General features: G+C 38.9%; 1 protein-coding gene across 2 annotated transcripts in view; it reads right to left on the reverse strand.

Moving 5' to 3' along the window:
• Positions 1-23,337: 23,337 nt before the first annotated feature.
• Positions 23,338-25,667, reverse strand: part of LOC122800138 (1-aminocyclopropane-1-carboxylate synthase-like protein 1) — a 505,362-nt gene continuing 503,032 nt past the window's right edge. For both annotated transcript variants that reach the window (XM_044069656.1, XM_044069657.1), the window contains exon 15: positions 23,338-23,582. In XM_044069656.1, coding sequence (XP_043925591.1) covers positions 23,455-23,582 — 128 coding nt within the window. In that variant the 3' untranslated portion in view covers positions 23,338-23,454. The remainder of the gene's footprint in view (positions 23,583-25,667) is intronic.

Here is a 25,667-nt window from a genome sequence, read left to right on the forward strand (position 1 = left end):
CCATCACACTGCTTAGGTAATAGCAAAGTTAGATAGGTTTATAATGTTTTATCCTTTTTTAAGTAATAACACAGACAAGAAGGGATGTGTAGCAAACACCTGGAGGAATTTACTTAAAGAATAAAATGACTTTGGGTAAATGTATGAGTAGGAGCTATTTATTATTTTCAGGTACCACACACAACAAGACTATGACATTGGCGGCACTAACAGGAATGGCAGATTGCCTAAGGATTTTGTAATTTGAAGGCAGGATTCTTTAGCATAGCTAAAGGACCCTAGCAGGATTAGCAGATTCAAACAGGTTATAGCTAGAAATAAAGGTAATAAACACACCATCATAATTAAAAGTCAGGGAGGGAGAAAGGATTAACAAAGTTTAGGATCACACTTCTTTTTCATAATGTCAGAAGGACATAAATCAGGCTAACAGAATGGGTGGGCACTAGGTACATTGATACATACGTGAGTCCCAATAGCATGAAATGGGTGAGTGCACCCACCCAAACCAGGTTTAAAGGAGTCAGAAGGCCTCATAGTAGTTGTATTTTATGTTATATTTGGTTGCTGGTGTACAGAGAAAATAGGCCCATCTAGTCTGCCTGTAGGTGAATTTTGCATTCTGTCCCCTTGGCATTGCTCCTTTCCATTTTATCCTTTATCTACCTACCTCATGCTGTCTTGAAGGTTCCATGGATTTTCTTTCATTAACATGCATTGTGTTAGTCCATTCCATGGGTCCCCAACCCACTCTGTGAAGAAGAGCCTTCTGGGATCAAGAGAATTGTTAGTTCATACAATCTGCTGCCTGTGCCCCCGTTCTTTTCCTCTGCTCTTCCTGCCCAGGGTGAACCCTTCATATCTATCTGATAAGATCTTGTGCACTGATATCATGTCCCCAGGTTTTCTGGTATCTATTAAGAAGAACTGCAACATCCCTTATGTCTGACCATACCATCTTCTATCCTCTCCATGTTCCTTTCTGTTAACTTTCTTCTGCATTCTTTTCAGCAGTTTGACATTTTTCTGTTTACATGGCCTCTAGTAATGGTCACGGAGCTTTGGATATGTACTAACCAGTTTCCAGTAGAGTGGGGGATACTGTCTCTTTGTTTCTGGAGTCCACTCTGCAGAAATACACTTCAGCATTCTATATGCTTCTGCCACAGTCTTCTAATTCTGCTCTTGATGGAACTATTTAAGCAGGAACAACACCCCCAGATCCTTTTCCTACTTGGATGCTCTCTGTTCCACTTATGTCATCTGGTACTTCAAACCAGGTTGCTGTGGCTAAGATGGAGTACCCAAACTTTGATTCAACAGAGAAGAAGTTTATCTTGTTTTCTGTTCCCCCGTATGTGTCAAAATATTTGATATTTGCAAACGCAGAACAGAAACTTCACGGCATTTGACACAGTAGACCACTGCCTATTTCTACTCAAAATCCATCATCCGTGTTTTGAGGAAAGCACTTTCAAACAGTTTAAAACTACCTTAATATATCAGTCTTTTCCAATTAATTCTAGGGCAAGCTCCCTCCTAAATCAGAATTTGGAATATTTTTATTTGATTCCAGAATAGGCCTCATAATGTTCTCATTGTATATAAACAGTCTCACACCAGATCTCATGTAAGAAGACCTTACCATGCATGCTGATGCCATGTATTTGCTCAGATATATATATATATATATATATATATATATATATATATATATATATATATATATATATATTAAAAAAAATTAACAATGCACCAAAGGTTTCACAGAAAGTTTTCTGCACCTGTTCAGATGGTTGTATAGTAGCAAACTAAAGCATAACACATGACCATCTGTCTCTGTGCTATTTTGTATTCAACAGGCATGTAACGATTCAATATTTAACTCTGGAGAAGCCCAAAGTTCAGTATCAATTGCACAGATATTTCAGCATTTGCAGAAACTTACCCTGGGATGTATCAGTATTTTCCATGTTGTGTTAATCAATTTTGCATAATAACCGGTGACATGCAGGGTGTAGGAGATTCAGAGACACACTGAGCGTGAGTGGAAAAGGATGAGAAATCCTGCATTCCACATGCTATGCTAATGACAGTATAATGACTTTGCAATGAGTGACGTTATAAAAATGAGGGACTCCCCCAATGCAAATGATGTTAAAAAATGTATGACAGAGTTAGAGGGGCTAGCTCCAGACTTAATGACTGAAGTAAAATCCTGAATCATGGAATAATGTTTGAGCTATCAGCAACATTAAGAAACCCATGTATTCAACAGGCTGCACTTGCCAATGGTATCATCGATCTGTCCCTAATATTTCATGATCTTCACAACAGTGAAATCATGGACCTCTTCTGTGTGGACAGTCACCATGCAGGAGCTGGTTGAGAGATGTCCTCCTCATGTATAAGCCCATAACACATATGGAGACCCTATTCTGGTATATATCAAGGTATGTGTGGTTTTGAGAAGAGTACCTACTAGGACCTTTAGTAACCAGTGGTGGGAAAGGGGGACATTGAAGTGTAACCCCAGGCATCTACCTCAAGAATACTGCACCAGCTCTGTGATGCCATGGTACAACTTGTTGGGGGAGTATATATTGTTTCCATATACCACATCAGAGAGATCCAATACCATCCTAGCTTTTTATGACATAGCCCATTCTCCTAAGGTACAGGGGACCATGAACTGCACCCACATTTAATCAAAGGAGCCACCTGATTAGCAGGAAAGGAGGTACATTAACTACATGGGTTTTCATTCCATGAACTGCTAGGTGGTCTGTAATGCACAGGTTATAATATACAGTGAGTCTGCAGGCCACCCAGGCAGTACCCATGACTCCCACATAAGGCACACATGTGACTTATACATGCAGTTTGTGTGACATGGTTTTACCCATGAGAATCTTACTGGTGATCCTGGATATACACAAATAGTTAACAACATCTATCAGAAATCCTCTGATCATGGCAGGCAGTAGATGTAATTATGACCTGCCACAATCCTAAGTCATTACTGAACATGCATTTGGTCTGCCAAAGGTCTGTTTTTGCTGCCTGTATGTATCTTGTGGTGCCCTGTAGTATGATCCAAAAAAAAAAACAGTTGATGCAGGCCATATACATTCAGAAGAAAAAAGCTCCACATCAAGTAGTGTAGCAGATGTTTGCAGGGGAGGAGTCTGTGAAGGAGAAGGAGGAGGAAGATTGCCTGACAAAACCAGTAGTGTAGCAGACAGTTGCAGGAGAGGAGCCTGTGAAGGTGAAGGAGAAGGAGGAGGAAGATTGCCCGACAGAACCATTAGTGTAGCAGATGGTTGCAGGAGAGGAGCCTGTGAAGGAGAAGGAGGAGGAAGACTGCCTGACAGAACCCATGTGGTTAGAGTTGCAAGTGCCATTTCTGAAACCACAAAAGTTACCAGTGGTGTACCACAGGGCTCAGTTTTGGGTCCTCTCCATTTTGGCATTGATTTCTCAGACCTTCAGGCCAGCACTCCTGGCCTATGGTTAACTAAGTTTGCAGATTACTGTAAATTGGGTGGTGTTATTTGATCTTCATCTGACTTACATGGGTTAGACCATGTTAACAATTGGTGCAAGGACTTCTTCTTTCGGCTTTTCCCGTTTAGGGGTCGCCACAGCGAATCACCTGTCCACTCATGATTGGCAGTGGAGTTTTACGGTGCCAAGTCACCAGCCTGGCGCCCAACCTTCCACAGAAGGCACATGCACACACTCACATCTAGGGCCAATTTAGAGTGTCCAATCCACCTACAGCATGTCTTTGGGATGTGGCAGGAAACCGGAGCACCCGGAGGAAACCCACACAACCACAGGGAGGACATGCAGACTCCACACAGAAGGCACCTTAGCTGAGGATCAAACCAGAGAACCTCTTGCTGTGAGGCAGCAACGCTAACTGCTGCATCACCGTGGCCACCCCAACAATTGGTGCAAGGACAATGGTCTCAAATTAAATGTAAAAAGGTGTAGCATAATTTATTCTGTTAACAAGATAATTTCAATTAGCATATGGGTGACTCACCCCTCAAATCAGAAACTGTTATAAGGGATTTTATTAAAGTAAATATAATGAGAAATCTAAAAATTTGGATCTTTCATGACTTGACAGCCTAGGCATAGATCTCCATGGAGGAGTCAGTAAGAGACTAAGTACAACAAACAGGCTGACCATCTCTCCTGATAACTAAGATTTTTGAGGCCATTGATCTTTTTTAGTTATTACAACTATTAAGAACAAGACCCCAAAAAAGTAAATATATATATATATATATATATATATATATATATATATATATATATATATATATGTATATCTATCTATCTATATATATATATATATATATATATATATATATATATATATAAATGGTGCAAAGTACAACTCAGTGCAAGAAATATATATATGTGTATATATATATATATATATATATATATATATATATATATATATATATATATATATTAGGTGCAAAGTACAACTCAGTGCAAGAAATACTGAAACTCTGAAAGAAACAAGTATTAACAATATGTGAACAATTCTGCAGAATCCTCAGAGGTTTGGGAAAAACAATACCTCAGCTTAATAAGCTGAGTTAACCGTTTATGAACTTGATGGCCTGTGAAAAAAAACTTTTTTTATATCTGCTTGTTTTTTATACATATTAATCTATAACGCCTGGCTGATGGTAATAGTTCAAAAAGACGGTAGCCTGGATGTGAAGGGTTGGTGATGATTTTCCTTACCCTTTTTGGGACTCCGGAATAGTACAGGTCCTGTAAGGAGGGCAAACTAGCAGCAGTGATATTTTCGGCAGACCTGACTATTCGATGTAACCTATTTTTGTCATAGTTAGACAGAGATCCAAATCACACTATTATGGATGAGCTGAGAATAGACTCAATGACTGTTATATGGAACTGACTCAACAGTTCCTGTGGGAGGTTGAACTTTCAAGCTGTCACAGAAAGTACATTCGCTGTTGTGCCTTTTTTTTGTTATGGACCCTACATTGGTCTCCCACTTCAAGTCCCGGAAGATTATAGATCTCAAAAACCTGAAGGATTCCACAACTGACACAACAGTATTAAATATAAAGAGGGGGGATAATATTGTAGTACCACTCCTAAAATCCACTGCCGTCTCCAAAGTTTTAAGAGTGCTCAGTTCCGGATTATTCTGACTACACCAAAAGACAAGAAAAGAAAAAAAAGCAAAGAAAGTGAAACTTACAGGCTTGTAATCACCCAGCTCCTTCCTAGAACTACCTTTACCCAGCGAAGCTGCCATTACCAGTCTCTGTTTTTGGGGTGCCGCACCAGTCACTAAGGAGAGGTGATTGAGTCTCGACCTTCTTTCAGCAGCACCCTAAACAACTCTTTTAACCTCCTGTGATGCACCTCATCTAGCACTTCCTCTGTTATTCTTTCATCTGTCTACTTGTTCCCATGTATGCCTGCCCTATGTTTCAATGCTGGCAGTTGGACTTATCTGTCACATGCAGAACATGCAGACACAGAGGTGATTTAGTACCTTTGCCCAATCTGGATGATGTATTTTTATTTGATCTCATAGGAAAACCCTTAAAAGCAGGCAATGGAGGTAATGTGATAATGATGTTGTCTAACATTTATTTTTATTTTTTAATGCAGAGTTTATCACAGTAGGCAAAAGGTGTATTTTGGAATTAATAAAACAGTTGTGAAGTACAACGACAGTAAAACAAAGAGGCCGAAGTAGACATTCCAGGGAAGAGGAAGAATCCTCATTGCTCAGGCAGCTGATTTTGCCATCAGTGAGCTCCAAACACTAAAACCAATACTAGTATTCATATCTAGTTTTCTCTTTTGAGATGACAGAATATAATCCGGCATGCCTTTTAAGTTTTGAAAGTCAATAATGGACCTTTAAGTCTGTACAAGGGTTTGCTTTGACAGCAGACATACCTTTATATCATGATACATTATAAAACAACCATCATTTCATAGTTTCATAGTTTCATAGTATAGTACTAGGCTATCTGCCCTGGGGCATTTGTAAGCCTAGCTATAGTGATGTGGCTTTTGCCACCCCATGAAATGGTACAAAAAATGTACAGAATAAATTTAGAATACTGTGCCTCTGTCTAGTAGTGACACAATGAAGGTCCCCTTATATAATAGAATTAGTTTACTGTGCCCCTGTCTAGCAGTGACACAGATGTGACCCCTGGGGTAAACTTACGATCTCCCATCCACTCATCAAGATTTCTCTTGAAGAGAGTCAGTGAGGGGCTCTGCCTAATACGAACTGGGATCTTGTTTCAAAGCATGGGAAGCCTCTGGGTTTTGAATCTATCCCTCCAGCATGTCCTATTCATACTTGTGCCGAGGTTTAAGTCTTTAGCTCTCGTGGTCCTGATGGATATGGATTTTTTGAGGTGGAGCATGTCCATCAGATCCTGATTGGACATGGCCTTGTACATCAGGCAGAGATCACCTCTGAGCAGGCGGTATGCTACTGAATAGAGCTGAAGTTTCTTTAGTCTGGCAGAATAAGACATATGTTGGAGACCCTTGATCCTCTTGGTGAGGTACTTTTGTGGTCTCTCCAGCTGTTGCAAATGCCGGGTGAGGTACATACCAAATGGGGCATTGTACTCAATCATGAGTCCGATGAGGGAGGAGTATAGGGGTACAATGACATCCTTGGATCTGGATGTGAATCCCTTCATGATGAGGTGTGCAAGGTAGATTTAAATGATGTACCCTCCTAACAGATGATCCCACAAATTATTGGATCCGGATCCTTACAGGTTCTAGGGTCCTTCTTGAATTCCTGTTCATACTGTGCCTTAAGATCTTTCTTTTAAGTTCCTACCAACTTTTGGCTGCCTTATGACCAAGTGTTAACAACGATATTTAGATTGGTTATTGTACGTTAATCTCCTGGTTCACAGACGCATTCCTGAAACTCAGTTCCTATTACTCTTGGGTCCTTTCATTAGTTAGGGCTTTGGATAATGTTTGGTACTTTTGCTGTATATAAATTCCTACAGATTTCCTTGAATATGACTTCATACTTTTGGATAATGTTTGGTACTTTTGCTGTATATAAATTCCTACAGATTTCCTTGAATATGACTTCATACTTTTGGATAATGTTTGGTACTTTTGCTGTATATAAGTTTGTATAGATTTCCTTGAATCTGACTTCATGTTGATTCTGATTTTTTGAGTCTAGATTAAAAAGTATCACTTACTTTTCTAAACCTGCATTCCTACTGACTCTTAGGTCCTTTTCAGAATATGTCTTTCTACTGACATCTTTGTCAACTATTAAGTCCAGGTTCCTGTTGCTTTTTGGGCCCACTTTTAAATATGGATTCTGATTCAGTCTTTGGTACTTTCGACATCTGGGCTTTAATTGGCGTTTTATGTCTCTACATGGCTTTCTACTAAATTTTGGATTCCCTCAAGCATCTAGGTTGCTATTAACTCACAAATATTTTCTTGAATCCAAATTTACTACTGACTATCATGACTTTCCCAGAACATGGTTCTCAGATTTGTTATTAACTCTGGCTGTTAATGAGTCCGAGTCTTTTCTTGAACTCAGATGATAACATTCATGTTTCTTGCACATCTTGGTATTAGTCTCATTTTGAATCCTTTCTTGTGCTTTCTATGTTCCTATTCATTCTTCAACCTGGAAAATTAGTTTTATAGATGAGTATCTTGCATTCTTATTGACCTGCTTTATGAGACAGTTATGGATTAGAATATCAAAATACCATTTGTAAATCTAGTAGAATATCTCCTCTCCATTTGCCTGATATCTCAAGAGGTCTAACCATTTACATCTGCACTATTTCTATCATAGTGTATTCCTATGTCATTCACTGGAGTCCTCCCGATTCCCTGTGGGATGTCAATGTGTCAGTGTGGGATTTCTAGTCAGGCAGGGACTGCTGGCTTTCTAATACAACAAGATAAGGCAGATCATGGCTGATAAACAAACAGCCACCCCCACCCCTGTGTCCCCATACTGGAGCCATTGTCTTCACTACACTGTCTGACATCTTTATTTGTGGATGAAATAGATAAATCTGCTGACATTTGCACATGGTACGTACTTTAATTGAACACATAGCTGTTAAAGGCATATCAAGGGCTTACAATATACTTCTGCTGTTGTTTTACATTGTGTGAATGAGTACATGAATTATTTTTGTCTTACTGCAGCAATACTACATATTTACTGAATTATGGACAGACTTAATTCTACTGTTAGTAGTGTTGTGCCAAAGAGAGATGGTGGGTGATATATATTTGTGATAATGTTTGCTACTTGCAATTTGGCAAATTAATTATAGATGTTTCAAATTCATTTACTTTGTGCAGCATTATACACACTTGCAGGCACCACAGTAATCATCATGTAGGAAATTACATGCCATAGTAACATATATGTCTTGCTATATTCTGGATAAAAGTTTTCTTTGGTGGTGGGAGGAAGAGAGCACGTTACTTTCTTTATCATATTTCAGTACAGGTCCTGTGTTGGTATCTGTCTGTTAATCTGCAGCCACTGATGACTTTTACTGGAAAATAGACAGATGAGTAGTTATTGGTTTAATTCTTTTGCTGCCTACAGAAATGATAATGTCACTTACATCAGAGCGTTGGCTTCCTTTGCCTCAGAGAGTTCAGCTTCAGATGCATAGCATGAGGATGGTACAACAACTGGAGATGAGCCTGCTTAAATATACTATGAATGAGTCACAGGTACATGTGGGGGACTGCAACTGATAGACAGAGGCAGGAATGCCATCTTTTATTTCTCTGTTGCATTTTTGGATATTCCTGCTATCAGAAATGTGGGTAAGGGGGTCCGTCAGGTGTGTTGATAGTTCCCACTTAAGTAGTTCATCTTTGGAGTCTGTTCATAGTGACATAAAAAGAGACATATGGTCTGCATCTTTGTAGACATTAGTTGAGCCCATTAAGTTATCAAAGCCACAGGTTCTGAGCTGCAGGTGTACTGCTGCAGCTGTTGCAGGTATTGCTACAAGCAATATCTCTCATACAGGATGCAGAACTTTTGGTGGACAGCATATAGTCACTGTCTGAGACAACAAGACCAATGCAGAGACTGAGCTGCACTGTACGACATCTGGCCTATGACTTTCATGAGTGGGTATGACAGCAGGTACAACAGACCACAAATAATTGTTCTGGATGGAACTCAGAAGGTCGTACTTTAAGTAGTGCTGTCCTTAATTTGAGATAGCTACAGTTAAGCATGGCATAGAAGCAGTAATCTGTGTTTCACACCCCATAGAGAGCACAGTTGCTCCTTCACAGAAATCAGTGCCTCCTAGCATATTTCATACTTCCTGGTCCTGACCACATAGCTAACCCCCAAACATGTATAGTCTGTCACCTAGAATGGTTAGGGTTGCTGCTGATGGGACCCTAGGAGACAGCCATCATTTACTTCAATCAAAAGAGGTGCACCCAGAGGTTGAGGATATGGCAGGGCACAGGCCACTGAATAACACATAAGGGAACATGGCAGTCTAAACTCTTCTGATGGGCATCAGTGATTAGCATATGAGCTGTGTCCAGAGACACATCCAGCACTAAGTGACATAGACAGTCACCTAGGGCCCAGTGACTGACGAGGGGCCCACTCTGGCAAGGAGACATTAACATTTATTAATAATATATTTACCACCATAGTGGCAGCATCTTCTCCTTTATAGAGAATCATCTGTGTGCCTCACTCATGCCACCACTGAAGTAAACACATTCCACTCTTTAGCAAGGAATTTAAACTAGCCTTTCCATTGAGAGAAGGTAAGTGTGTGTGTGTGTGTGTGTGTGTGTGTGTGTGTGTGTGTGTGTGTGTGTGTGTGTGTGTGCGTGTGTGTGTGTGTGTGTGTGCACTTTTAAAATAGTTTTGGTCTGTTTCTTATAAAATGTGTGGTTTTCTGGCAATTCACGAGGATTTAAGTCACTAAATAATGACATATATATGGCTTTTAGACTTGATATCCTTCAGAAAATGCATGCTAACATAAATCCTGTTATTCTAGAAATTTTCTAAGTTAAAAGGAGCAATATTTAAAATCTATCCCTACTTTTGGGCCATTTATCCCCATTATTTTAGGATTTGTCCAGATTTTCTGCACTAAAAGGTTGAGACCTTTCAAATGCTCAGATTTTTGCCTCATATTTTTGGCCAATTCCTTATAAACTTTGTGCTTTTGTTGGCAAGTCACAGAGGCTTGAAGTCACTAAATAATGACATATGAGTTTCAGACTTCATATCCTTTTGAAAAATGCATGCTAACACAAATCCTGTTATTCTAGCAACTTTCTAAGTCTATAAGAGAAATTTTAAAATTAAACCCTATTTTGGACCTTTGTTCCCCCAATTATTTTAGGCTTTGTCCAGATGTCCTGTGTTAAGAGTTTGAGCGGTATGGAGGTATGGTACGCAATGCCCTAGTTGGGGGGAGGTAGGTTAGTCAATTAACTTGATTAGGCTTGACCCTGTAATTTGGTTACCGGAGACAAGAGCGTGACTCCTCTACACCAACTACCAGACTGCTGAAGGAATTGTTAGCTTCAGAGGAGATAAGTGCCTGAATCCTCTATACCAACTTCCAAAATACTGATGGAATTGTGAGTCTGTTTCAGTACATTTTCAGGGAGTTATCCGTTTCAGTGTATTTTCAAGGGATTATGAGTTTCAGTGCATTTTCAGGGAATTTTGAGTTTCAAGGGAAGAGAAGTACAATGTTGCTCATGTTAAGTCTGTTTTCAATGTGCAACTGTTTTGTTTAGCAAATGGCAGTCACTGTTTGTGTTGTAGAATTTGAGAACAGTATTAGTAGCATAATTACCTTTGGTGCAGAAGACTGATTCTCCCACATCGTGTAGATGGAGTGCTGGTATTGCAGTGCCCTTTTGATTGCTGATTATTTGGTGCATTTTAATGAGGGATAGGAGTTCTGCATTCCTGAGTGTGTCCTTTGTATGAGATACCTAGGAAATATGATCTTGTCAGTTTGTCAGTCATTCCCTATTGCAATATTACCAGCTCACCATTTTTTGATGTTACATAGGCAATTAATTCGTCAAGGGCAACAGGCACTGAATTTGTGAATGAAAAACTGAAATGCAAAGTTGTTGGCCAGTGGTAACTTCTTCATTCGTTACATATCTCTTTAATGTGGAATTATTCAATGACTTTTATTTCTGCAGAAATTGTGCTTATTGACTGATATTTGTGAATTGTAATGATAAATGTCTGACTGGCCTTTTATGGTTGAATTGTTATTAGAGACTCAATAGTGAGACACTCGGATGTCCCACTCACCAGGTTGGACAAGGAGAAAGTCACAGTAGGCTGCCTGCCTGGTGTCAAGATTCACCAAATCTTGCATGTACTCAGGTCTCTCAGCAACAAGTACTGTTATGACTCTGTCATAGTTCATGTTGGTGTGAATGACCTGAGTCATACCTCGCTGGACTATATGAAGAGAGACATGGTCGAGCTCTATGAGTATGTATCCCTGGCAGGTATGTCCCTAGTCTTGAGCAGCATACTACCCTCACCCAGAATAATGCCACAGTATAAACAAAAAATTATTGATTTCAATAACTGGCTTGATTTTCGGTGTCATTCCAAGGGGATCCAGTTCCTGTCTGCCTGGGAAGCAATGGTCGACAAACCTCGCTGCTTTTCCAGAGACGGTTTGCACCTGACACCTCTAGGATTTTGGCTGCTGAAAAAGGCTCTTACCTCCCCACAGTGCCTTTTTTAGGCAAGGTCTCAAAAACAACATTACCGATGTGAAATTAACCAATCAGAACAAAATAAGAGTCATGCTGCTAAATGCTAGGAGCTTAAACCAAAGACTCCCTAGAAGCACTTCTATCACTAGAAGATGTGGATGTCTGTGCAGTCATAGAAACCTGGTTTAAGACCTCAGAGAGTACCCCAGCTCTGCAAGGCTACAATGCCTTCCACACCTCTAGTCCATAAAATGAATGCGTTTAAACCAAAGGAGACAGTTTTTCAATCTATATTAAAGATAAATTCACCTCCTGTCTAATTAGACTGGACAACACCATGGAGTTACTCCAGGTCCAGGTTAAAGTGGGTAAGACCCCCATTCAAGACCTAGCCAGTCATAGATCCCTCTCCATGGTTCATGACACCCACACAGCCTACTTAACTAAACTGAAGACAATCCAAATATTACCAAACACACTGGTTATGAGGGATTTCAATTATCCCACCATCAGCTGAGAAACCTAGTCTAGCCCAAACTCACTAGCATAAAAGTTCCTTGACTTTGTGAATTCAAATGTCCTGGAGAAAATTGTCCATACCCTGACAAGAGGAACAAACATTCTAGATCTGGTCCTCACCAACATGTCAAACAGGTGCACTGCTGCAACTGTTGGACCCTCATTAGTTAAAACTGACCACAAATCAGTCATCTTCAAACTGACACTAACACCAGAACTCACAAAGGGTGAAATCAGATGTAAAAACTTCATCAAGGCAAACTACACCCTGCTATGTGAAGGTATAGATGCATTCCAAGCCCCACTCCAAGCTGAAAGTGGTATCTACACCGAAGCTTACACTAATGCCCCATACAATCACTTGCAGAAGCATATAAACTCGGCTGTACCACACAGCATCAAAGCCAGAGCCCCAAGTAAAATCAAGCTGCCATGATGGACTTCCAACATCAACAAACTCTACAACAAATGCAAAAATTTGCTGTCCAAGAAAACAAAGAACAAGGACCCAACAATGGAAAAGCACCCTCCTCAGCTTTAACAAGCAAATAAGACAATTCATCAAATCCTCCAAGAACTCCTTTGAGAGAAACCTAGCAAGTATTGCCAAGGATAACCATAAGGCCTTTTACAGCTGCATATGTAACCTAAAGGGTAGGTCCCAAGCATGTGCAGAACTGGTGGACAACAGTACCACACACACTGACCTCACAGAAATAGCAAACCTGCTAGTGGATAGGTTTGCCGAAAACTTCACTACCTTATCCCCTCCTAAATTACAACAAACCCTCCCCCAATCTCTCCCCACCTTACATACCTGAAAAACAGAACCTCAATGCCCTATCTAAGGCAAAGAACATGGCCTCTCTGGGATCAGATGACATCCCATGCTATCTCCTAAACAGACTAAAGTATGAACTAGCATCACCACTAAGTACCCTTTTGAATCACAGCCTAACCACAGGCTTTGTTTCTGTGTTATGGAGAGCAGCTACAGTTATTCCCCTCCACAAAAGTGGCCTAGCAACACACCTGGGGAATTACAGACCCATAAGCCTGACCACCCTCATCTGTAAGGCCAGGGAATGTATTATTATGGACCTTATAAATAACAACATTGGTGACCTCCAAACCCTGGATCCTACCCAATTTGGCTTCATGAAGGCAGATCTTGCATGTTAAATCTGGTTGATTTCTTTGAAAGTATGACAAGGGGCATTGATGAGGAAATATCTGTGCACACAGCACACCTCGACCTAGCAAAGGCTTTCAACACAGTCCCACATTCAGGCATTACCAATAAACTTAGTAAACTGAATGTAAACCCCTTTGTTGTGAAATGGGTTGTCAATTGGCTCACAAACCGGACACACACTATCAAAGTGGGTGGCTCCACATCAACCAGCAGACCTGATACCAGTGGGGTGCCGCAGGTGTCAGAGCTGAGCCTCCTACTGTTTGGTATATACTTCTCAGAAGTTCAAGTCAAAGCTAAGGATTATGGCTGACCAAGTTTGCAGATGACTGCAAACTAGGTGCAATCATTGAATCCCCAAATGATGTCAGTATACTCCAGGAGGGTCTCACACAGACCAACGACTGGTGTATTAGTCACATATTCAAACTGAATGCAAAGAAATATATCATCATCATTATCTTCAGCAAAATGTCCCTCCACGCTATCAAATCAACAACAATACCCTAAGTAACCATGAAGTGGTAAAAGACCTGGGATCACAGATTGACCATGACCATAACTTCTACCACCATGTATTTACCATTGTAAGGAAAGCTTTTCATGTAGCTCACTTGATTATTAGTGACACTGACTTGAGAGCAAAAGAAGTTATAACTCCCCATATTCAGCACTTACCCGGCCCACAATTGAGTATAATGCCCCGTTAAACAATTCTTCCTCTAAAATGTGCATGCTGATTGGCCAGCCCAACCAGTGTGCCCGTTGTAAATCCCTCAATATACTAACGGAAAAAGGTCCGGTCGCCCGGACTTTTTCCGTTAGTATAAAACACTGTCTCACTATGTTAAAAGAGTTTAACATAGCGACACAGGTTTAAAAAAAGCAACGCAGATCTCCGTTGCTTTTTTTAAAGCTGTCTAGCTATGTTAAACTCCTTTAACATAGCGACACAGTGTGCAAAAAGCAAGGAGATCTTGCGATCTCCGTTGCTTTTTTTTTTAAACCTGTCTCGCTATATTAAATGGGTTTAACATAGCGAGACAGCTTTAAATTAAGTAACGGAGATCTCCGTTGCTTAGTTTAAAGCTGTCTCGCTATGTTAAACCCATTTAACATAGCGAACAGTAAAAGCAACGGAGATCTTGCGTTCTCCGTTGCTTTTGCCCCCAACTCTGATGTACTGCGTAGGCATGCGCAGTACATCAGAACTGCCGCGGAATACCAGACAGCTGCGGAAGGGCAGCAAAGAGGCATTATACAATGCCATTATTTAAGAAAAGTAATTATTTCTTTTCTTAAATAATGTCATTAATATAATAGCAATAACCACTTCTGGGTGTGGTAATGCGGGATTTAACCACGGTTGTCTTTGTTTGGTCCCTCGGGCTTCACCCTCGGGACCAAACCACGCCAACTGTGGTTAAATCCCGCATTACCCACACCCAGGTGTGGGTTATTGCTATATTCAGTATGTACCATACTGGGCCTCTAGCATCTGCCTTACACAGACCGACTAAAGTCCCTGTCACTATACTATGGATCATATAGACTTCCTAGGGGTAGATTTATGCATGATCTACAGAACAACCCAGGACCCAAACCTAATGAACGTACTGCATATCCGTAAATCAAATGGGTCTAGTCTAACTATTCCAGGGACTTAAATATGGCCTGTAACTTAAATAGGACATGCTGGAGGGGCAGACATATCTCCTAGTGACTGCCACATCTTTGGAACAGGCTACCAATTCATGTGAAACAGAGCACCTCTATGACACTGTTCACCTGGGACCTGAACCAGTGGATGGGGCACTGTAAATTCTTACCAGGGGTAGCACCAGCAACCCTTCTGGACATGGGCAGTCATTACTAAATGCAGTCTTTGGTAGTGACTAGTATTTCTATGGTATTACATTGGGTTGAAACAGCTAGGCTTAAAATGACCTCTGGGTCGATAGCCAAGTAATCTCCTATGATCCTATGAGATTTTCTGAAATGGGTAGTTTATCATTATTATAATCCATGAAAAATCTGCTCACACCTAATCAACATGGCTTTAGACCAAAGCATAGTACTACTACTACTGCCCTATCATTCCTTAATACTATATCCCCTGCCAGAGATAACAACAAACTTGTCTCCTGCCTATTCTTAGATCTCCTTAAAGCTTTCGACACCATCTCTCACCCTCTCCTTCTGCACAAACTAACCAACCTTAGCTTCTCTCCTGATATTATTGCATGGTTTTCCAGCTACCTCACTGACAGATTTCAAACAGTGAAGTGGCAATCTGCACTCTCCCCTACTCTCCCAGTTAAAATAGGTGTCCCTAAGGGATTCATCCTTGGCCCACTACTTTTCAAAGTCTTCACTAATCATCTTTCTTCTTCCTGTCCTCAGTTATCACTAGCCCAATATGCTGACTGTCCCTCCGAACTCATCTCTACAACACAGACTTCCTTTAACTCAGCAGCAAACTGGCTCTCTGATAACCAGCTTATCCTTAACCAAAAAAAAAAAAAAAAAAAAAAACTAAGCTACTGCTTTTTCTTCCTATAAACTACAACCACATAAATTCCACTTTCACAGTCTTGTCCCTCAATAACACACATGTTCAGGTGGAAACTAGCACTAAATTCCTTGATGTCATCATTGACGACCAACTTAAATTCGATCTACACATTAACGACTGTATCAAGAAAACACATCAGAAACTAGGGCTCCTCTACTGCAACAAAAGGTTTCTCACCATTGAAGCTAAAGTAACTCTCTCATGCCTACCTCCTACCCAGTCTATTATATGGCTCTCAAATTCTTACTTGCCTCAACTCCACACTCCTTGCCAAACTTAAATCTACCCGCAACAGGATAGACAAATTTGCAGCTCATCAAACTTACAAGTCACATCACTGTCTCTCAATCAAAACACTTTTACTGGCTTGAACTACCTCACCAGCTTCCTCTCCCTCAACTCCAGATCATCCACTCTGTCCTTTATCAGCCTTCTTACTGTCCTACCATATCATCTGTCATCTCTGACTATTCACCTGCTAGATCCCTCCGGAGCTCTAACCTAGATCTGCTACAAATCCACAAACCTAAAACTAAGAAAGGATGTATTCTCTATAGCAATAATCCTTCCAAGGCCTAGAACAAACTCCCACTAGAGATCAGATCACTCAAGCAACTTAGTCAGTTCAAGCTAGCCACTAAAGAATACCTGTTAAGCCAATGGATCTGTCTCTGTACCCAACCCCCTTAAACAGCTTATCAATCCTAACTGCACACCTCTATCTGCTCCCAACCTATGTAACTTTCTCTAACTCTCTAGACCTTGTCTCACATTCTATCCTAAGCACATTACATAATTCTTATGTGCATAATGTAAGACTTTACATCTGGTGACAAAACTATTGTTAGTCCTTCTGAATGATGTAGGATTCTAAATCTGGCAGACATAAGGATTAGTTTACTGTAGTAAATCCTTGTTTTTCATGTATATGTTGCTTTGAATATTTTCTATAAACCAGTTGTTGATTGTTTACTTATTTTTGTAAATGATAATCTGTAGAACATGTGGAGCTTTTCTCCCCGGGCCTCCGTTGAAAAAGGGCTACTTAGCTCAGACGGGCAAACACGGTCAACAAATGTAAAATAAATAATAATAATAAATAAATAATATTAGTTCATATGTTTTGTTTCATTGCTTAATAGAAGAATGTTCAAAACTACAAATTTAAAACATTCTAACAAGTGGTGCTGTATTATATAAGGAATATAATTTAATACAATCAGAAAGGTGAATCAAAGAACACATACTTGTATGCATGACCCTAGAAATGTGTGCAAGGAGCCTGTTTTAAAAACGGTCCAAAGGTAATCTTAATTCTCCATGACCAGATGAATTTTCTTTGAATGTAGATTTAATGCTATTTCAATGAATATGTTTCAAGGACAGAAACGTTTACTGCTCATGCTGTCTGTTTTCATTGTAAGACTGCATTGTTTGTTTAGCAAATGGCTATTAGTGTTTGTGCTGTTTTATTTCGATATCTGTAATAATTTTGGAAGCAAATAAGAAATAGTATGTACACTAACATGTTTGAACAGTGTTTATGGTAACTGGAGAGAAATAGCCAAGTAGTGGAACACTGGAATGGCTGGGAGGGGACTGCTGCAGGGGTGGTAGGCGGTAGCCGCAGATGGGGCTCATCTGGGAGACCCCAATTTATTGCCCTGCCTAGGGCCCCATTTGAACTTGATCTGGCTCTGGTTGTGTCTACTACTGCTTAAGAAATGATAGTACAGCAGATCTGATCCTTCAGTTTATGTTTACACATACTGTCAGAAAAGCCTAATTTTTATAGCTGCATGCATTATTATATATTAGAGAGTGGGAAAACTGTACATCAGCATTCTGACTGGAGAACAAACATTCTCCAGCAGGGTGTTAATATACAAGCAATGCCTAATGGCTACCATTATTTTATGGTCACTGAGCAGTGCTTCTGCTATTTAGTGAGTGTAAAATGTAAAAAAAAAAACGAAAGTTAAAAAAAAGTGTGTGTGTTTATGTCTGACTGTAAGTGTATGCATGCATGTGAGTGGAAAGCAAGATTGATAGAGCCATTATTTTACTCTTGCTAACCTGCACTTTTGCTGTTTAGTGAGTGTGAAGTAAAAAAGAAAAGAAACTTAAAATAAGAAAATGAGTTTGTGTGCGTGCGCATGTCTGTGAGTGAGAGTGTCTGCATGTCTGAAAGCAGACGAGACTGTGTGTGTGTGTGTGTGTGTGTGTGTGTGTGTGTGTGTGTGTGTGTGTGAGAGCGAGAGAGAGTGAAGAGTGACAGCGATCCCTGGCAGCAGCAGTTAAAGGTCTGCATGCCTCTTATCCTCTTACCTCAACATAACTGGACAAACATAAAATAAACGGGGATCAAAGGCTCAAAACAGCAATATAGTTTTACATGATCCTGTTATAAGATCACAGCATTACTTCATTATTTGGATTTGTGTCGGCTTGCATTTTCTGAAGCAGAAGTGTGTGTATATGTGCCTGCATGAGAGAGATTGACCACTGGCAATAGTAGTAAAGAGGTCCACCACATAACTCTCGGCCTTTCAGCTAAAGAAGTATGGATGAATAAAATAAGGGAGAACAAAGGCTGAAAAATAGGAGCAGATTTTAATTACTGTTCTTATAAAAGTTGCTTAAATACCGGATTTATGTTAGAATGAATTTTCTAAATTAAATGAAAGTCTGAACTCAAATCTATGTCATCATTTAGAGACATTAATCTCTAATAAATGGCAACAAACCAAACGTTTTAAGAGAAAGGAACCAGAAAAATAAAGTGAATGCCTGGATATTTTTTAAAGTGCTATATTTTGGATGTAAAATGCTTCCTCCAACACCATTAACATACAGCAAGTTTGAAACATTAGGCAGAAAAACTATTTTACCTCAAAAATATATAAAAAATATAGCACTTAGAAAAAAGTAACTAAAACAAAACAATTTTACAGAAAGCCCATTCTCTAAGTGCAGCCCTCATAACACACCCTGGGTGGGCATTTATTACACATTAACACACACCGCCTGTCAGGCATTATTGATTGCTTAAAACGTAATTGGTACAGAAAGGATCCAAAAACGTCATATCCTCTGTGCTAAGTTTGGATGTATCTGTTCATTAGCTTGTTGCTGTGGGTATTTTTATTTATTTATTTATTTTACATTTGTTAACCGGGCTAGTCCAACTGGATACATGTCCATTTTCAGTGGAGGCCCGAGGAGAAAAGCTCCAAGCTTACACAATATTTAATATCACAAGTAAAATAGAAACAATATTAAGAAAGTGTATAACAAAACATTAATAAAAAACAAAAGCATAAATAAAAACAAAAGATTAGTACATTATATATAAGGGATTTCACTATCTTCCAAACAAGTAAGTCAGTAAAATAGAGAGAAGATATTTATATAGAGGATAGTTAGGACATCTACAGGATAGGACAGTATTTTAAAAATAGGCTTGGTAGGTAGATGGGTTAGGTAGAGCAGTTTAGAGTAGAAAGGTCAGTGAGTGAAAAAGTTCAAAGAGTCAAGATTAAAAGAGATATTTAGAAGGAGACAGGGTAGTACAGATGAAAAAAGTAAGAGAAAAGCAATTAGTCAGGGTTATTACAAGAGCATAACCAGTGGTTGGAGAGGAAATGTTTAGTGAAATGTGAGATCATTAGGCAGGGTTGGGGGTTGGGGGGTGGTATGAGTGTGTTATTGGTTGGGTTATGCTGTACATAACAGATAGCAAAGACCTGACATCTTTGGCAGATGTAGACTGCTAGGTTCTTCTTGAATAATCAGGACAATGATATCCCATTTTTAGACTTGCTGTTACATGCATAATAATGGTACAACTCATGTGATGGGCACTATTGCATGCCGCCAGTTTTGATATCTGAAGTGACAAGATACCTGTAGGCAACCATGGTCAAATGTAATTTCTGGCATTGCCCAGGAAATTAATATAGGAGGGCGTGTCCAATGTTGTAGGCTTGATGAGAAGCAGTAAGTAACAAATATTGGTTTCATTGCTTCCACAAAGCCTGCAGACACACATCGATAGTATAAGCAGTGTGGACTTACATATGCTGTCACAACATCAGTGGCACCCTTAAGGATCACAGTATATGTCCATCTACAGTGTCAAGTAAACCTGGAAGGTGGTATGTAATGTGAAATCCTCTTATAGGTTGATAGGTAAGTACTAGACAAGCTGCCCTTGTGGGACATTTTAAGCCAAGTCAAGCCAATTCCAACTTTGGTGCTTGAATTAACCTGTCATCGATGATGCCCAGCCTGCATCCATGGCATACTAATACAGATACCTCCTTTTTCCAGTAGATACTGGAGAAACTGGTCAAGAGTACAGCTTGAGGACAAAACGCAATTTTCTTCTAGTATTTACAGCTAATGGCTGAAATGTTGCAGTGACCAGACTGTCAATAAATAAATAAATAAATAAAATTGTCATCATTGCAGTTACCTGTCTTTAAAGCGTTTATATCACACTATCGAAAGATGAAAATAGCGAACGCTATTTCATTGAACCTAACATATCTAAACCACATAATATTGAACATTCAGAACAGCAAATTTTTTCCTTGGGAAAAAAAATTCGCTATTCCGAAACACATACACACAACGCAAGCACACCTAAAAAACATCAATCCACACACATACATTTATAATCCTACAACTAACCCTACACTAAACTGTACATACACTGCTATCTATCCACTTACCTTAACCCAAACTCTAACCCTAAGGTCCGTCACTATAGCACACTCACCTAATCCGTGCCCTAATCCTAACTCACCTAACCCACGCCCTAACTCTAACTCACCTAACCTGCACCCTAACCCTAACGACCAGACAATCACACACTTACCTGAACCCAGCCCGTAACTTTCCACCACAGCACTGAAAATAGCGAAACCACAGAACCGGCCAACCAAATTCTTTCCCTAGGAAAGAAGTCGGTGTTGTGCAGCTTCACTATTTTTAGCGTTTGCTCACAACAGGTCGATATTAGAACATTCAAAGTTTTAAAACTTCAATGTTCTGATATAGACCCTGTTTGAATGAGTATCAATTGACTCTCCATCTCTTTACAAATATTGATTGTGTATGCATGCACGTGGAAACAGCCCAGCTCTTTCTGGCAGAAGAGCAATATATACAGAATTGTGGCCCAAAAATATCACTTGCATGGCTATGATGCATAGATGGGCCTACATCTGATACTCCTACAGTGCCTGCAGCCATGTTTGGAAATAAGAAAAAAATCTACTGTTCCTGCAGCCATGTTGGAAATAAGAAACATTGTACTTTTCCATATATTTTTGACTGTACACAGTTCCCACTGCATTTTGTGTTGCTCTAGGAAGCTCTCTCATGCACCTTTTAACATGGATAGTATGATTCATAGATGACCCCCTGCTTCCTTGGGGCCATACTGCATTCAGCTGCATAGGTGGTCGATTCCTACTTTGTTGAGTATGATTGTTGCTTAGCCAGGAGTTCATGTATGTCTATAAAATGCATAAGACTTTCCTATGCACGTTGAACTATCTACCATTGGTATACATTGTGCATTATATTTATGAGTTCTCCCCTAAGTTATTAAGTTTATCTTCTTTAAAATGAATAAGAGGATTCTACATATGGCAGATAGTTCTAGAATATACTCTAGTAAGGGCAATAATGCAGTACAACGACTGTATGGCAACAGGTAAATGATAATCCAAGCAACAGGTTACACCTACAGTCAAAATAATTTTATTTATTTAAAAACATGTGAGAACTTCTTGCTGTTTTATTTGTTTTAATGACAACTTAAAACTAAGAATTACTGCTATTTGTCTTAGAAGATGCAATCCGTTAGAAAAGAAATAATTCCAGTAGTAACATAAATATAAAGAAAAAAATGTGAGACATACATCCTTGCATATTATCTTATATTTGTTCATGAAGCTATCTACCTAACAATTTTGTTTGTAAACCTAGAAAGGTTTGTATATGCTATTTTTTAGATAATAAAATATAATCCAAGATGAAAATTAATTCATATAAATTACTGACCTTGTTTGCCCAAACTGTATCAGTACAGGTTACAGTTATTTTTCTGTGGATAATATCTCAAATTTATTTATTAATTCATTCTATGATATTTGCTTTATAATGTTCAAAGTAGGAGGCACAATGTATGCAGTCATAATAAATGTTTTATTTTCATTATATATTGTTTGTTTTCTATTTATTAGAATAAATGAGACAGTGATCAGATATATATTTTAAAATTTATAGAAACATTATTAGTAAAAGTGAAAGTGAATTATGTTGTTATATATTAAATATAAATAAAACACTTATTTTAAAACAAATACTGAAACTGAAGGTTGCATCTTTTAAAATGGATCAAGGTACATAAATTATTCCATGAACAATTACATTTTTGTTCTTATTTTGGAAAAATACTACTCATTAGGTAGCTTCTAAGTGCTAACAGAAGACTGCATCAGCTCATTCAAAGAGCGTACTGATATTATGAAGAACAAAAAAGTGTAAGAAACTTCTCTGTGTGGAAGATTTTATAAAGAATTTTCGACTGGAAACGGACTGTCTACCCTGCTTGGATTACTCTTGAATACTTAGTAATTCTGTATAATATTCCAATGATATATTTTTTATTATTTTTTTGATTTAGGACGAGTTTAAGTTTGCTACTTTGGGTCTATATCAGAACACCAAAGAGGTGTTTAATAGAGCACCTCTTCATCGACATATAAAGCGCAAATGCACTAAAGCACGAACGCTTAAAACAGTGATTTCTTTACCTGGGAAAGAAATCGCTTGGCCTTCCCCGTGTGTTTGCTCCTTTCCCCACTGTAGTGCGATTTCGGAGTTGGTATATTTAGTTAGGGGTGTGTGGGGGGCACAGCCCCCTATGTTGGGGAGTGTAGGGGTAAAGCCCCCCACATTGTTATGTTTGAAAGTGTGTGTGTTTATGTGTTTGTGCTACCGATTTCTTTCCACTGTGCAAACGCTCAGAACACAGATTTATTTTCCAGGGAAAGAAATCGGTGTTCTGAGCATTTGCACAGTGCATAACTATGTATGTATGTATGTATATATATATATATATATATATATATATATATATATATATATATATATATATATATATATATATATACATATAGATTGAAAATCTTCCACACACAGAAGTTTCTTACACTGTTTTGCTTTTGGACCCACTATATTTGTTTAGTGAGTTGCTTGAGACTTCGGGGATACCACGGAGATTATTTGTTTTTTGATATTATGAAGAACAGCACCAGCTGGATATTAAAGGTGGTCAGTCGGCACCATTGCTTTCCTCAGAATTGAGATTCCCTGTAACGTTTTGTCTACAGGAGCACAGCCCATTCTCAGCCTGTATTTCTTGCTCAACTTCTTTTATTACCATCTTGAGTCGCATCATAGCTGAAAAACAAGAAATAGAGAATTAACAGCAATGTGTGTTATTTATCTTTGCTATTGATTATTTCCTAAGTAGATAAAATACTAAACCATAGTGTGTTTACTTAATAATAAAATAAATAATATTTATTAGAACATCATAGCTATATAAATAGTATTTGGTGCTATCGCTTACTGTTATAAATGCATATTTTACAAGTGCCTAAATAAACAATGTCATACCTAGTGCCGAATGACAGATGTCCAAACATGAATGTCTCTACTATTGCTCTGGTTTTGGAATATAAAATTCCAATGCATATGCCAAGAAATTTACAGTAGTCTGAGTATAATGACTATAACCACAGATGAAAAGAAGGACTGCTGCTAAATTGTTAGTCATTATCCATTGCTATTAGACATAGGTAGATTACCTCCCTTCCTAAACTTCTGAATTTCTCCAAAGTGAAGATAACTCCTTATCTGCTTTGGATGTCAGCATAAAGTTCATCTCAAAGGGAAAGTAACACCATTGTCACTTCTTTTATGGATATGAAGACCACCAACATGTGTGCCATGAGGTACATGTATATTGGTCCCACTCAAGCCATTCATATATATGTGTGTGTGTGTGTGTGTGTGTGTGTGTGTGTGTGTGTGTGTGTGTGTGTGTGTGTGTGTGTGTGTGTGTGTGTGTGTGTGTGTGCGCATGTGTGTGTGTGTGTGTGTGTGTGTGTGTGTGTGTGTGTGTGTGTGTGTGTGTGTGTGTGTTTGTGTGTGTGTGTGTGTGTGTGTGTATGTATATGAAAAGAAGGAATAGGATAACATGCTTTTCTACCCCACTCCATTATCATGGGAATAAATCAGATCCTGAAGATCTCCTTTCATCCTCCAGTCTAGTTCTGACAAGATAAGAACAAAAAAAGGGTGATGGAAGTTGGGGGTGTAAACTGCAGATTTCATTCTTCTAATCTGCTAGGGTGAATACTTACTGCATTTATTACATGGATCAGTAATGCAGTACCATTCATTATTCTTGGGAAGAGTACTAAAGCAATTAGCTTCCCTTGGGGAGAGTGGATGATAACTGCACAACCTTTAAAACTGTAGTGGCACTTCCCACCCTGATCCCATCTAATTTATAGCACTTAGAAAAGGTTGGAACAGTTTTCCACTTGGCTATATCACAGAGAGTATGAGATGAATCATTCATAAAGAAGGCTAAAGAAGGCTACAGTACAGGCTGCTGCCCTGCTAAAGTGCACCTTTAATTGCCATTCATATAATTCCCATGATGCTGATAGCAAAACACTATGCACTTACCGAGACATATGCAGAGTTTTTGTTTCAGCACTGGTCTGCCTTATTTGTTTGTTATAACGAAGCCAAGATACTGATCAGATCACCTAAAGCTGTTGGCATCTTAGATACCTGTGCGGAATCATTAAATACAGAGTCTCATCCCCTTCATTTTGGGAGTTGGGGTAGAATACCGGCAGCTGAATAGTCTTATTAAAGGTAATTTCTGAGATCATTTTTACTAACCACAAGTCAGAGACATTGCTATTAGATGTAATATATACACACACACACACACACACACACACACACACACACACACACACACACACACACACACACATATATTTTTTCCAGGAAAAAAAAGACATAAAATTAATGCTCCTGACACTGTCATAGGGGGTTATGGTGAAAGACTCCTTCTGGAAACTACAGAAATGCAAAGTGAGATAAAATTAATGTTCCTGACACTGTCATAGGGGGTTATGGTGAAAGACTCCTTCCGGAAACTACAGAAATGCAAAGTGGGTGCATAAAACTGATACAGTGGATATAAAAAGGGTACACACCCCAGTTAAAATGTCATGTTTTTGCAATATAAAAAAAATGAGACCACAATAAATCATTTCAAAACTTCCCACCTTTAATGTGACCTATAACCTGTACAATTCAATTGAAAAACAAACAAATCTGTTAGGGCAAAAAATATAAAAAATAAAAAAACGTTCATTAAGCTGGTTGCATAAGTGTGCACACCCTTGAACTAATACTTTGTTGAAACACCTTTTGATTTAATTACAACATTTAGTC

This window comes from Protopterus annectens, chromosome 4.part0 (assembly GCF_019279795.1).
Source record: "Protopterus annectens isolate FY-2018-M chromosome 4.part0, PAN1.0, whole genome shotgun sequence".
Lineage (NCBI taxonomy): Eukaryota > Metazoa > Chordata > Ceratodontiformes > Protopteridae > Protopterus > Protopterus annectens.